General features: G+C 53.6%; 2 protein-coding genes across 3 annotated transcripts in view; both read left to right on the top strand.

The window, feature by feature from the left end:
• Window positions 1–5,899, top strand: part of LAPTM5 (lysosomal protein transmembrane 5) — a 17,001-nt gene extending 11,102 nt beyond the window's left edge. The window contains exons 5-8 of one of the 2 annotated variants that reach the window (XM_042021939.1): window positions 1,024–1,149; window positions 1,812–1,907; window positions 4,559–4,651; window positions 5,261–5,899. In XM_042021939.1, coding sequence (XP_041877873.1) covers window positions 1,024–1,149; window positions 1,812–1,907; window positions 4,559–4,651; window positions 5,261–5,335 — 390 coding nt within the window. In that variant the 3' untranslated portion in view covers window positions 5,336–5,899. The remainder of the gene's footprint in view (window positions 1–1,023; window positions 1,150–1,811; window positions 1,908–4,558; window positions 4,652–5,260) is intronic. The other variant, XM_042021941.1, reaches the window with a different exon arrangement.
• A 5,142-nt stretch (window positions 5,900–11,041) lies between these two features.
• Window positions 11,042–13,903, top strand: part of MATN1 (matrilin 1) — a 16,354-nt gene continuing 13,492 nt past the window's right edge. The window contains exon 1 of the mRNA XM_042021938.1: window positions 11,042–11,206. Within this exon, the coding sequence (XP_041877872.1) occupies window positions 11,119–11,206 (88 nt within the window). The 5' untranslated portion in view covers window positions 11,042–11,118. The remainder of the gene's footprint in view (window positions 11,207–13,903) is intronic.

The following is a 13,903-nucleotide window of genomic DNA, read 5'->3' as shown; positions in this document are numbered from 1 at the left end:
CTTTAGGATGGGATGAAGGATCCTTACCTGGGGCTGTGGTTTGTCATAGGATCCTTTAGGATGGGATGAAGGATAGTTGTCTTGGGCTGGGGTCTTCATGGAATCCTCCAGGATGGAAAAGACCTCTAGGATCCTGGAAGGCTGGAATGAAGGATTGTTCCCTTGGGCTGTGGTTCTCCATGGAATCCTTTATGTTGGAATAAAGGGTTGTTACCTTGAGCTGTGGTTTGTCATAGGATCCTTTAGGATGGAAAAGACCTTTAGGATCCTGGAAGGCTGGAATAAAGGATCGTTCCCTTGGGCTGTGGTTCTCCATGGAATCCTTTAGGTTGGGATGAAGGATCGCTCCTTTGGGCTGTGGTTCTCCATGGAATCCTTTAGGCTGGGATGAAGGATCGCTCCCTTGGGCCGTGGTTCTCCATAGGATCCTTTAGGCTGGGATGAAGGATTGTTAGGCTGTGGTTTGTCATGGGATCCTTTAGGCTGGGATGAAGGATCGTTATCTTAGGCTGTGGTTTGTCATGGGATCCTTTAGGCTGGGATGAAAGATTGTTACCTTGGGCTGTGGTTCTTCATGGCATTCTTTAATTTGGAAAAGACCTTTAGGATCCCGGATCCAGAGGTGAGGTGGTTTCTCGTGGCTGGAGCCAGGCTGCAGTCCTTGGAGGCTGAAGGAAAGCAGTGGCAGCTGGAACAGTTATTTCCCGTTTATTCCCCCCGGCTGGGAACGCGGATTTCCTCCTGGCTTTGGGGGAGGTGGCTCTGGGTGTGCCCCTGGCAGGAGGGGGTTGCTGGAGACCGACTGGCATTGTCACTGCTCCGGCCAGAGGGTTCTGTGGAGCTCGGATGAAGCCCCACAAACGGTTTGCTCACTCTTTGGGCCAGAAGTGAAAGTTTGGGTTGAATTTAAGGGGATTCAGTGGCTTGGACTCGGTGTGACCAATCACAGGCCCTGTGCAAAGTGTGAAGAATCGGCAGAAGTGACCCAATGTTGTCATTGTAACCCAATTCCTGTCCCCCCAGCAGGGCCACTCCAGGATCCCTCTGCTGGCGCTGCAGCTCCTGGATTTCTGCCTGAGCATCCTCACCCTGTGCAGCTCCTACATGGAGGTGCCCACCTACCTGAGCCTCCAGCCTGCCGACAGTGGGGTACGTCTGGACCCAGCTCTGCTCATTTTCCACACTGGGAATTCCGATAAATCCCCTTTCCAAGGCTGTGCAGCTTCTCTGACCCCCCTGGCACATCCAGAACTGCTCAGTTTGATGACAACAGAGGGTTTCCCGTGTTCTCCCCGGTGCTGTTCCCGACTGACAGCTCCCGTGTTCCAGAAAAACTCACCGTGGTTTTCCTTGTAGGAATCTGGTGGATGCCAGATGCAGAGCAGACTGATTCAGGGAGAAATGCCTCAAATCTCATCTTTATTAAACAGTCATGTTTGATGAGTCCCACCCCAGTGCTGCTCTGAACTGGTGGAATCATCACATCCCTAGGGAAGGATGGAGACACTGATTTCAGGCCCTAGGATCATGGTCCCAAGTTTCTCCCTCCAGAGAGAAGAGCAGGAAAACCCCTGGTGGGCTGGTGGCAAAAGTGGAAATTGAAATTTTAAAAGTTCTCATTTAAATAGAAATTTAAATAGAAATTGCCCAAGGAGTGGAAGCAGCAGGAGGGAAACAATATCCCAGTGATCCCGCTGCTGGTGGAAATCCTTCGTCCCTTGTTCTGCCTGAACCCTGAGCCCCTCTCCGTGGGTGCCCCTGGCACAGGGAACGAGGGTTTGGGGCTGAGACCTTCTCCCTTCTCCCCCCAGGGCACTCTGCCAACCCTGCAGAGGCTGCCAGCGGAGGAATACACCAAAGTGATGATCACCTTCACCATCGCCTTCCTGGCCGTGCTCTTCCTCAAGGTAAAGGGCTCTGGAATGAGGCTGTCCCAGGAAAATTCAGCTTTAATTCCCAAATCTGCCTTGTTGGGCTCTCCTCGGGCGCAGTGGGAGCTGTGCCTCAGCGTGCTTTATCCTAAGATTATCCAAATCCCTGCCTTTACACTTCTGTGGGAGCTACAAAGCAAAACCCCTCTTAAATCCCCAAATTGTCACTGCCCATCACCCCCCAGAAGGAAAAAAAGGTGGAAAACATCCCCAGCCAAGTTCTCTGCTGTGATGTGCCAGAATAAATGAGATTATAGAGCAGCAGGTGAGGTCTTCCCCTGGCTGAGTGGCTGTTCCTCTGGTGGGAGCAGACATTCACTGGTGCTCTCCACACCGATGCTCCCAAAGTTCCTTAGAACCGGGAGCTAAATGCTGCTGGTGCCTCGGGAGGCTCCACTGGGAGAGGGTTTCTGTTCCTCTGTTGTTCAGTGGCTCGGAGAACTGATTTCTCACCGAGGAAAACCAGATTTTTCAGGTACTTGGGCAGAAAGTGCTGCCTGTGAGTCAGAAAACATTTAAATCCTGAGGCTCCCAGGTGGGCCCGGTGAGCCACGGGGAGGGGGAGCTCGGTGTGGATGCGCTCTCAAACCCCGTTTAACGTTTGCACGGAATGCGCAGCGGGAGCGGAGGTAACCCCAGGCCCCAGCTGGCAGGAACCTCCCTGACCTGGCAAACATCGGGATTTTCCACAGCTTCACCCACAAAATGCCGGACTTGCAGCCGGTTTTTGTGCTGGGGCTGTAAGAGGAGGGATGGGGGGGATAATCAAACGCCCAGGTCCTGCTGAACTCCCCCAAAAAAGCCATCAGGACCCCAATCCTTTCATCCCACTGCCAATCCCGCACCTCTTCCACGGGTCAAAAACCCATGGAATTCTCTCCCTGCAGCCTCCCAGCCCCGGGCAGGGTGGGGCTGGGGCCGTGTTACCTGTGGTGGCAGGACTGGCTCAAAATTCCTTGGAAAAAGCATTCCAAGGGTGGGGGATGCTGACGTTGCACCTCAAGGCAATTCCCTGTGCTGCTCCGTGCGCCCACGAGTGACCCCAAATCCGTGGAATGACTGGGGTTGGAGGGAGTTTAGGTCCATCTCATCCCTGCCATGGCAGGGACATCTTCCACCATCCATGGCTGCTCCAACCTGGCCTGGGACACTTCCAGGGGTGGGAGGTGGGCAAATATTCCATTAATCCTTATCTGACTTCGGAATCACAAAGCCCTCCAGCACCCCAGGGATAAGAAAGCAGGAATTAAGGGGAATAAAGCATTCCTTGTGGTTTTAATTTATTTCCAAACCAAAAGCAGGGAATGCATTCCTTTGCTGTGTGATTTTAATTTTTAATTTTTAAATCAAAATCAAGGGATGCATTCCTTTGTTGTACAATTTTAATTGTTTTTAAAACCAAAATGCGTTCCTTTGGTGTGTGATTTTAATTTATTTCAAAGCCAAAATTGGGGAATGCCTTCCTTTCCGTAGGATTTTATTTTCAAACCAAAATCAGGGAGTGCGTTGCTTTCTCGTACGATTTTCATTTATTTTTGAAACCAAAATCAGGGAATTCCTTCCTTTGTTGTGTGATTTTGATTTACTTTTATTTTATATTTACTGGGTTTTTCCATGGGTGAGTGGAGTTTTCACCCGGTTTCTATGCCAGCTCCAGGTTTGCTCTCTGGATGAAGAGGCTTTGGAAGCAGGAAGGGTTTTGCACTATTCCCAAAAGATGCTCAGAGTTTGGATTTTCCTCCAACCTCTGGCATTCCAAGATGGATTTTTTCAGCTCGGATATTCCATTCCTTTTTTCTCCTTGTCTTGGCTTCATGTCAGCACACGCAGCCCTCATTGTCCTGGGAATGCTGAGCCGCCCTCCTCGCCTTCGGGATCTGTGACTCCCTGTGTTCCCTGAAAATCCCGGCTGTTCCCGTGCGCGTTCCCAGGCCAACCCAAACACCGGGCACACGACTCCGCTGCGCTGCTCGGAGCAGGGAAAATATTGATTTAACGGGGCCAGTTCCACAGGCCCCGCTTCTTTCCCTGGGCCACAGCCCCTCAATCGATCCTTTTTCCTCAGAAAAGCTCCACTTGTTGCCTCCGATAAATCCATGGGGTGCCCGGAGGTCCTGTCAGGGAGGTGGAGCTGGGGCAAAAATGGGATTTTTGGAATGAAGGGATTTTTGGGGCAGTCCTTGGATCTCTGTGGTGCCTTTGGTGCTTTCCTGAGGCATCCAGACTTTGTAACCTGCTCTGAAAAAAGTGGATTTCCTCTCCTACCTCAGGATATCGTGGTCTCAGAGGTCCCAGTGCTGAGTTTTGATGGGTTTATATCACTCCATATTTACTGGATTACTGATCCCAGTCCCATCCCAGTGTGGTTCATCATCACATTCCTAGGGAAGGATGGACACAGATTTAAGGCTCTGGGATCATGGTCCCAAGTTTATCCCTCCAGAGAAAAGAGCAGGAAAATCCCTGGCGGGCTGGTGGCAAAAGTGGAAATGCCCTTTTTGCCCTGCAGTGCAATGGGAAAATGCCCTTTTCCTTCCCCTTTCCCTTCCCCTTCCCCTCTTTTCCTTCCCCTTCCCCTCTTTTCCTTCCCCTTTCCCTCTTTTCCTTCCCCTTTCCCTCTTTTCCAGGCCTACATGTTCAAGTGTGTCCTGAGCTGCTTCAAGTACATCAAAGCCAGCAGGAGGGAGGAGGTGAAAGTGGATCCACAAGCTGTGGAAAAGGTGAGGAAAAATGGATTTATTCCGTGAGCAGGAATCCTTCAGACTGGTGATCCTTATCCCTGCTTTTTTGGGGTCTGAGAGAATTCCCAGCCCTTCAAATCCGCAGCAGCAAGCGCTAATAATCAGTTTTTAATTAAATTATATCAGTTTAATTTTACTTCCGTATTAAATCTTTAAAGTCAATGAGCAAGGAAGGTGAAGCTCAGGCACGGCAGATAAATGGGAATGGATTCCGTGATCCCTGATGCAGGGATTTGGGGTTAATTCCAGCTGGACTTCAGCTTCTGTCCCTAAAAGTGTTTAAAAACAGCTTTTTCTTCACCTTTCTGTCTGAGAGTTTTGGGTTTTCGGTGTTGTAAGGATGGATGGGAAGGAAAGAGGGAGGACATGGAATGCTGGGATTCATTCAGGAGCCCTGGGCCCTTTATCGTCCAGGGAACGGGGTGGGACTGGCACAAGGTGGGTCTGGACCCCGCTGCCCCCAGCTCTGCCGGGTTCCTGCCCTTCGTGCCCTAAAACCCTCGAGGTTCTTTGTCCCTGCGTTGGTCCAGGCTGGGAACCCTCCAGGATGAAACCCTGGGATCCGTAACCGCGGCTCTTCTCTTCCAGGCCGTGCTGCCGTCCTATGAGGAAGCCCTGGAACTGCCTTCCAAGGACTGCCCCCCTCCCTACGTGACCATCTGAGCCCAGCCCGGGGGAGAGGTGACCCCGAGGGCTGCTGGTGCCTCTCCCCCCGGCAGAGTCCCACTCCTCACTCCAGAGCCATTCCCAGCTTATCCCAGCTTGTCCCAGCCGGATCCTGCTGGGAACCGCTGGAGCCTTGTCCCACTCTGGCACCTCAATTTCCTGACCCTGGCACCGGTTCCCAGCCCTGGAATCAGGGATTTGGCTGCTGTGGGCTGCAGGGCTGCACAGGCCCTGCCAGCTCCACTCGGTGCCACCACGATGCTGTTTCTCCTCTGTCCCAGCAGTGAGGCCTTTAGGAAGTGGAACTGGGGGGGTGGACAGGGAAGGAATTTTCTCTGGGGTAGCCCAGCCCTGCAGCCAGAATTCCTACAGCAAAGGGATCAGACGAAAATCCCACAGGGATCGCAGCTCTCCCCCTGCTTGTGATGATTGACAGCAACCCGGAATATCCAGCCCAGCGCTGCTCTGCCACTTCCCACCTGAGCGGGTGCATCTTCTGTGCTTTCAGTGCGACCCCAAAGACGAGTTTCAATTAAAAAACAAATGTTAATGGCTTCCAAACCGTGGGCCTGCTTTCTGGGCGGTGCTGTCTGACAGCTGAGTGAAGGAAGAAATAATTTGATTTCTAAACAAATGAGTGAGCAAAAAATGATCCCAGAGTTCTCTGCTCCAGCTGGACATTCCAAGTGCCCTCAGCTGCTCCTCCAGACCCTTCCCCATCTCCCTCCTTGGTTGCTCTCTAACCCCTTTAGACCTTTTTCCTATCACGACACCCAAAACTGCACAAAGTTTTCGGGCCACCCCAGCCATTTCCAGCACAGAAACAACCTCAGGCACTCCTGGGCCAGGCCAGAAGGGAGGAGCTGCGGGAATCCAGGCGTGGATGGAGGAGCAGAGCCTGGCAGGTGGGCAGTGGAGCGGCAGGAACGGTGCCCAGGAGGCAGCTCCGGCCCAGGGGCAGCTGTGGGCACGGGGAACAAACAAGAAGTGATCCCCGTGAAATGAGCGTGACCCATAAAACACACAAACGAGGCCCAGCCACAGGCAGCCTCTCCTAATTCCAGCAGCAGCCCTGGGGGTGGCTGGCAGCTGGAAGGACAAACAGCAACTCCTTTGATCCTGGGTTATTTTTAAAGCCATTTCCTGCCTCCCCAGCCCGTCCTTTGCATCGTTTGTCGGACGCTTTGCTCTGATCCCGCTGATGTAATTCCACTTTGCCAGGGTGGGAAATGGGGATGCAGGAGGGTGGGCGGGGCCCCTCCATCCCTCAAACCAGAATAGGAACATGGTGGGGGGAAAACACAAAAATTGGAGCTTTTGTCACCATTTCTCTGAGGGGGTGAAAAGTGGAGCTGGGAATGCAGCTTGGAACACTCACCCGGAGCATCAAAGGAAGCCAGGAGCAGGCAGGAATTACGGAGCATTTGGAGTTTGCTGGAGGCTGGAGGGCAGCAGAGCTGTGTTTACTACAGCTCCCGGTTTGTTTAGAGAGAAATGAAAACCAGCAGCAAACAACCCCGAGTTTGGCTGCTGCTCCCTTCCCAGCCTTTTTATTCTGCCTCATCAGAGGGACTCTGGCACCCTCCAGATCCCTTTGGGGAAGAATTTCTGGTCCAGTTCTCCAAAAAACAAAAGACAAATCCAGTATTTAACACATGGCATCGTTAGGGTTGGAAAAACCTTTAAGGTCCTCAAGTCCAACCATGGTCACCACGAAACCACATCCCGAAGTGCCCAATCCATACATTTTTTGAGCAATTCCAGGGATTTGGCTCCATCCAGGCAGCCTGTGCCAATTCCTGACCACCCTTTCCATGATGAAATTTTTCCTAATATCCATTCAAAACCTCTCCTGGCAGAGGTGATTTCCTCATCCTGCCTTCTGCTGGAGCTCCACTGGAAGTTTGGGAACACCTTGAGCTCCCTGATTGCCTTTTTTCCCCCCAGAAAACTGTCCCATTTTTCTAGGTCATTTCCACGGCAGGGCCTCAGGGGCTGCTGCTGCATTTTGATTTTAGCACTCGGGTTTGCTGCAGGGTGAAATTCCCACCAAGATATTAAATGCACTCGGGGGGTGTTTGTTGGGAATGGGGAAACCCAAAGCTCAAGTGCAGTTCGGAACTAAAACTCCAGCAGAACAAACGGCACGAGGGAGATGCACCACGGGAAATCAAACATTGTTTTTCCTGGCTTTTACCAGCTGGTCAGCATTTCCAGGAAGGGCTGCGATGGAGGAAGATCTGCAGTTATGTCGTTTATTCCATCTGGGGTGTTTGGCTGCTGACAAATGAGGAGCTGCCACCTCTCCCAGCTTTAATTTTGCTCTCATGTTTTAATGTTAGGACTTTCAGGACTCATCCTTAAGCTGGACTTTGCTGCTCCTGCCCCAAGTCTGGCAGATTTGGCACTTTGAAGGTGGAGGAATCCAGCAGAGTGGAATTCTGTCACAGGGATTCGGCAAAACAGGGATTTGCAAACCAGGAAATTTGTCCGGAAAACAACGAAGGATCCGAAGGAGAACAACGAGGAAACCGTGAGGAATTTGGGGAATCTTGCAGAGCTTTGAAAGTGAAGGAAAACCAAAGCTCTCTCCTGCCTGGGTGCAGAGAATCATTCCCAGTTGTCCGTGCTGGGGAGGACAAACTGCAGCTCCCGAGCTCATGTTGGAGTCTGGAATCTCAGAGTCCTTGAGGCGGGACCTTCTGGGATCACCAAGTCCTTCTATCCCCCAGCAGCACCACGGCCACCACTGCCCGTGTCCCCAAGGGCCACCTCCACGGCCTCTCAGCACCTCCAGGGATGGGGCTCCACCACTTCCTTGATTCCACCTGAGCCAACATTTCTCAGCCCTTTCCCCGAGGAAATGTTCCCAAATATCCAATCTCAACTTCCCTGGCCCAGCCTGAGGCCGTTCCCTCTCCTCCTGTCCCTGTTCCCTGCCAGCAGAGCCCGACCCCCCCGGCTGCCCCCTCCTGTCAGGGACTTGTGCAGAGCCACAAGGGCCCCCCTGAGCCTCCTTTGCTCCAGCCTGAGCCCCTTTCCCAGCTCCCGCAGGAATTCTCCAGCTCCTTCCCAGCTCTGTTCCCTTCCCTGGACACGCTCCAGCCCCTCCATGTCCTTCTTTTCCAAAACTGCCCCCAAAATTCGAGGTGTGACCTCACCAGTGCCCAGCACTCTGAACGGGGACTCTGAACCTTTTGTCTTCAGCAGGAGCAAGGTGAGACCAAAATGTTCTGGTTTTCCATCAGTGGAAGGAAAGTGGTGATTTGGTGTCTTAAAGCAGCACTTCTGGAGTCGGGATCCATGGATTTGAGGGTGTTGGAGGAGGAAAAGCCTCCCCGTGCCAGGACACGTGAAGGCCACAACAGCGGCAGGGCCACACTGGGGCCGGCACAGGCCGTCCATGGGTTGTGTGTTTACCTTGCAGCCGGGCTAGGGAAGAGCTCCAAATGCACATTTTCCTCCTGAAATATTGACTCCAGTGTTTCCCTGCTCGGGGCCCAGGCAGAAATGATGTTTCATATTTTAAAAATAAACACGGCTTTTCCAGAGGCGTCAATGCAGCCCCAGAGCTCCCAGCACACCTCTGCCTCACGCCCTCTCTGCGAGGCTTTAATGCTGCTTGTGTGCCACAAACTCTGCTGGTGAAAATATCCACCTGAAATGTATTTATCTTTGCTAATTAACAGCAGAATGACACAGAGCAACTTTATATTTCCCCCGCAAGAACAGCCATAGAGGCTGCATTTATGGAGGGCTCTGAATGATCCCCATTCATGGCGAGGAAGAGCTGTCTGCACCAAGGGATCCTTGTGTGCAGGGCAGGGGAACAGGAAGAATCCCAGCCCAGACGGGTCCAGGGCAAAACCTCCCGGATTTCGGGGGTTTATTTCACTCTGGGCCCTGATGGTGGACGGGGGCAGTTCTGTGTATTTGGGGAGCGAAGGCTGTGTGTGAACACGCGAGGGGATCAGGGAACAGGGACTGAGGGCTTTGCACCGCACTAAACCCATGATTTTATAAATGTACCCATGAAAGCATCCGGAGAGGAAGGGAAGGGGTGGAAGGGACCTTAAATCCCATCCCACCCCTGCCATGGCACGGACACCTCCCACTGTGCCAGGCTGCTCCAGCCCCAATGTCCAGCCTGGCCTTGGGCACTGCCAGGGATCCAGGGGCAGCCCCAGCTGCTCTGGCAATTCCATGCCAGCCCCTGCCCACCCTGCCAGGGAACAATTCCTGCCCAAGATCCCATCTAACCCCATTCTTTTTCAGTTCAAAGCCATTCCCTGTGTCCCGTCTCTCCATCCCTTGTCCAAAGTCTTTCTCCATCTTTCCTGTTGCTCCTCCAGGCTTCTCCTCTCCAGGCTGCCCAATCCCAATCCCGCCACCCTCTCCTCAGGCAGAGCTGCTCCATCCCTCACCTGGAGCATTTCCTCCTCCTGGCTGAAAATTCCTGGAGCTGTCGGCTCCAGGGCTGGCTGAAAGCCTGGGATTGCTGCTGTGGGAAGACAGTGGGACAAATCCACGCTGGTTTTGCATGAGAACATCGCCAGATTTGGGTATTTTAATTAACACTTTTCATGTTAAAGAGTTAAGAGGAGCCTGGCAGCTTCAGCAAGGACAGGTCCTTTTTTCCCCTCATCAAAGAGCCTCTCTCCCCAGGAGCTCCCGGGCTGCTGAAGAGCTTTTGGAGGAAAGAGAGACTCTGGATAAGGGAAGAGAAACTGGGCTTTGAGTTAAAGGAGCTTTGCATGGCCCTGCACTCGCACGGTGCAGATTAAATGGATGAGGGATCCAAGGATGTGCTGCTGGAAAAGGCGAGCAGAACCCAATCCATCGGAGAAGGGCTTTAATCGAGCGACAGCAGCGTAAAGCAGTGGTTAAAAACCAGAAACCAGATGCAGCGCTTTGTGACAGAGCCGCCGTTAAATCCCTCTTCCCCCGTACCACATCCCCCCTGCTCCTCCGCAAAGGAAACTTCGGATTCCGCCTCATTCGCAGCACCCTGGGCCTCGGCGGCTGGCGGGGATCGCTGGGTTTGCGGCAGGAGCTGCGTCTCCCTCGTGTGTGCGGAGCTGAGCGCTGCGCTGCCAGCTCAGCCTAAGCCCTGAGCTCGGGCCGGCCCCCGCCCCTCCGTTTATCTGCTTCGGCTTCCAGCCTGGAGGTTTTATCCCTTTCTCCCCTCCCTGCTCTGCTCACAGGGGCTCGGCCTCACAGAGGAGCGACTGTTCCCTGCAGGAAAACTCCTCCCGGCTTTTCAGCCGTGCTCCCCAACCTTCCTCTGCCTTCCCGCTCCCGCAGGATGCTGTCCTGGGCTGGGCACAGCGGGGACTGCCAGGGGACCTGTGTGACGCTGGTGCTGTCCCCTCCTGGCTCTGCCTGGCACCCCCAGCCCCTCTGCTCTGCCCAGCCCTGCGGGCAGCAGCCGCTGACTGACAGCCCCACCGCAGCTCCCCGGGGCTGCTCTCACTGGCCCCACTGTTCCATCCCCACATTCCCCACCTTCCCCCGCCCCGGGGCCCTTTATAGCTCCCCGTGCCCTTCCAGCAGCAATGGGGCCATTGTGGGGGCCTGGGGGCCGGCGGGGCCGGGCAGGGCTGGGCATCGCCCCCTCCCCACCCTGGAGCAGCATCTCCCCCTGCTCCTTCCCCCTGCCCCTCTCCCCTCGCTGCCCCCCCGGCCCCCGGCGCGTCAGGGGCTGGCTCGGAGCCTCCGGAGCGGGGCAGGTTAATACCCGGGGCCAGGGCTCTGCCCCGCACTCGCAGCCCGGCGCGGCCATGGCCAGGATCTGCGGTGCCCTGCTGCTCTCGCTGCTGCTGCTCCTGCACAGCCCCGGCGCCTGCGGGGCCCCTCCGCAGCCCCGCGGTGAGTGGGGAGCCGGGGGAGCCGGGGGAGCCGGGGGTGCTGGGGGGGAGCTGGGGGGGGAGCTGGGCGTCCCCTGTGCCTCCTGCCTGGCGCTGGGAGGGGGAAGGAGGCGAGAAAACCCAGCGAGAGCCAGGGACGCACAGGAGCTGTGTCCAGTGTGCCCCTGGAGTTGGGCTGGCTCCTGCGGGGACAGCGCAGGTGGCCCCGGGACACCTCTTGGGGCTGGAGGAGGCCCAGGTGGGACAAGGGCTCTGCTGTCCCTTCCCTCCCCTCTCCAGCTCCACGAGGGCTGCTCTGGCTGGGAGCTGGAGCAGGAGCTGCTTTGTCCCTACGAAGGGAAGGTCCGGGTCGGGTGCTGGGAACGGGACTTGCCCCGGGTTTTCTTCGTCTGCTCCTGAGCAAAATCCTGCTCTGTTTGACATTCCTGGTAGGGAGTAGGGCAGCCAGGAGCAGGTGAGCTGCACGGGCTCTAAATGCCAGCCTGGAATGAGTGCCAGCAAGGGCTGGACACCTGGGAAAGGGCTGGACACCCAGGGAAGGGCTGGACACCCAGGGAAGGGAGGGTCTGGTTCTCAGGAGCATCTCTGCCCTTCCCCAGGCTCCAGGCAGCCTGGAGAAGCCTCTGCAGGAGAGGCAAACTCGGCTCCAAGGCCAAACTTGTGGGAATTACAGATATTTGATGGTCTGATGGTGATGATGATGATGATGATACCGCCCCTCACACAGCCACGGGCAGCCTCAGCTGTGCAGGTGTGACAGTGACTGCAGAGGCGCCTGGGGCTGAGGGAGGGGGGATTTGGGATCAGCTGAGCCTTTTCTCCTCCGGGATTTGGGGAAGGAGGCTTCTCTTTGCTGGGCAGAGTTGGGAAATGGAACGGAGCCGTGGCTGAGCTCAGCCCTGCTCTAAAACAAACCCCTCTAGTCCTGGCTTACTGCGCTGCTTTCCCGGTGGTTTAATGGATACGGCAAAGATGCCCAGAGGGGGATTTTCGGCTAAATCCAGGCGTGAATTCAGCTGTTCCTGAAAAATTCCTAGTGCAGATATTTGTAAATGTAGGGGAAGATTTTATTTCTGGTTTAATTCAAGTTTAAACTAAACTGTGCTGAGTCAAGGTGTCAATCAGAGCAAGTGACTGTCACCTCCTGGAGCAAACAGGGCCTGGCTGTGGCTGCAGTCCCACAAATCTCCCACCTGATACCCCTTCTTTCCCCTTCACTTCTCTGGAATAGATTCCACTCCCATAAAAAGAGGTTTAAAATGTTATTCAGGGCAAAACTACTGAGCAGAAATAAATAAAATAGATAGACCTCAAAATTTCTATTGGCTCCAGCTGTTCTTAGGGAAATAAAATCACTTTTCCTGCTGGGTTTGTCACTAAATCCAGAGGTGATTCATCAGCACAAAGGGGGATTTGTGTTTTCTATCTGGAGGAATTAATTGTGGGGCTTTGAGCCTTTCCCTGGACCTCCATTTCTCACCTGTGGGAACAAGGAACCCCTGGAAAAGGGATTTCCAGTGCTGCAGATGGATCTCCAAGGGAATTTTCCTTCCTCTGCAATGAATTAAGGGGGGGTGGGAATGAAATTCATCCATGTGGGGAAAGGTTAGATTGGATTTTAGTGGAACTTTATATTTCAGCTCCTGATATTTCAGTTCCTTATATTTCCAGCTCCTGATAAAGTGACCCCTGCCTGACCTGCTTCCCCCTTCAGATTCATCCTCGGTGCCCCTCAGGACACAAACCTGATTATTTCCTTTAGGGATCCATTGCAGGGTATTTATTTTTATCTGTCCCAACGACTGAAAGCCCCCTTAGATCTCATGCTGAGGACTGTCTGTAATATTTCTGTCACCATTTGGAGCAGATCTGTTGGCCCAAAAGCTCCCATTTGAAAATCTGTCCACAGGAACCTCCTTTGTGACAGGAACTCCCTGGGCCCCGCAGAAATCAAATGTTACCAGAGCACTTGGTGGCCTGACAGAGACAGGGAATGAGAGGGAAAAAGCATCAGAAAGAACAGGATGCCACAGATCTGCTGGGGGAAATGGGGCAGTTCATTCAGGAAATCATACAAACCACCAGGCCTTCTTTTATGTCTTGCCACAGCTGAAAATGAAGGTGGAAAATGGTTTGAAAGCGAGAAATTAAAATAATAATAATAATAATAATAATTATTGTTGCATTGCTGATGCCTCCTGTTTATAGCATCTCCTTTTCACTGTGGGTATTCATGGGGCTGTAGAGAATAATTATCAATTATTAATTATCAATTATTAGTTATCAGTTATTAATTATCAGTTATGGGTTCCAGATTTCTCTGTTGTTTTCCCCTCACAGACATGAACCAGCTCCGTGCTGTGTTACAGATTTTATTATTGCTGCACAGGGGTCTGGCTCCTGCTGTGCTGGGGGCTTCACCTGGGAATGTTGTTCCCAACCCCAGCTGATCGCTGAGTGGCACGCCTGGCTCTGGCCCCGTTCCCGTTAATTGATATCCGTGGGATCGGTTATCCAGCTCTGAGGTGCAGTAACGCCTTTCCAGCCTTTTCTGGATGCAGAAATGCAGCTCAGGTTTCAGTCCACAGCTTTATCCCTCCTTCCCTCCCTCCTTCCTCCCCTCAGTGTTGTCCCTTCCTTCCTTCCTTCCTTCCTTCCTTCCTTCCTTCCTTCCTTCCTTCCTTCCTTCCTTCCTTCC

This window comes from Corvus kubaryi, unplaced genomic scaffold, assembly GCF_017639235.1.
Source record: "Corvus kubaryi isolate FWS band 111438036 unplaced genomic scaffold, C.kubaryi_AGA036_p1.0 37179, whole genome shotgun sequence".
NCBI classification, from domain to species: Eukaryota; Metazoa; Chordata; class Aves; order Passeriformes; family Corvidae; genus Corvus; species Corvus kubaryi.
This window is presented reverse-complemented; position numbering and strand designations above follow the sequence as displayed.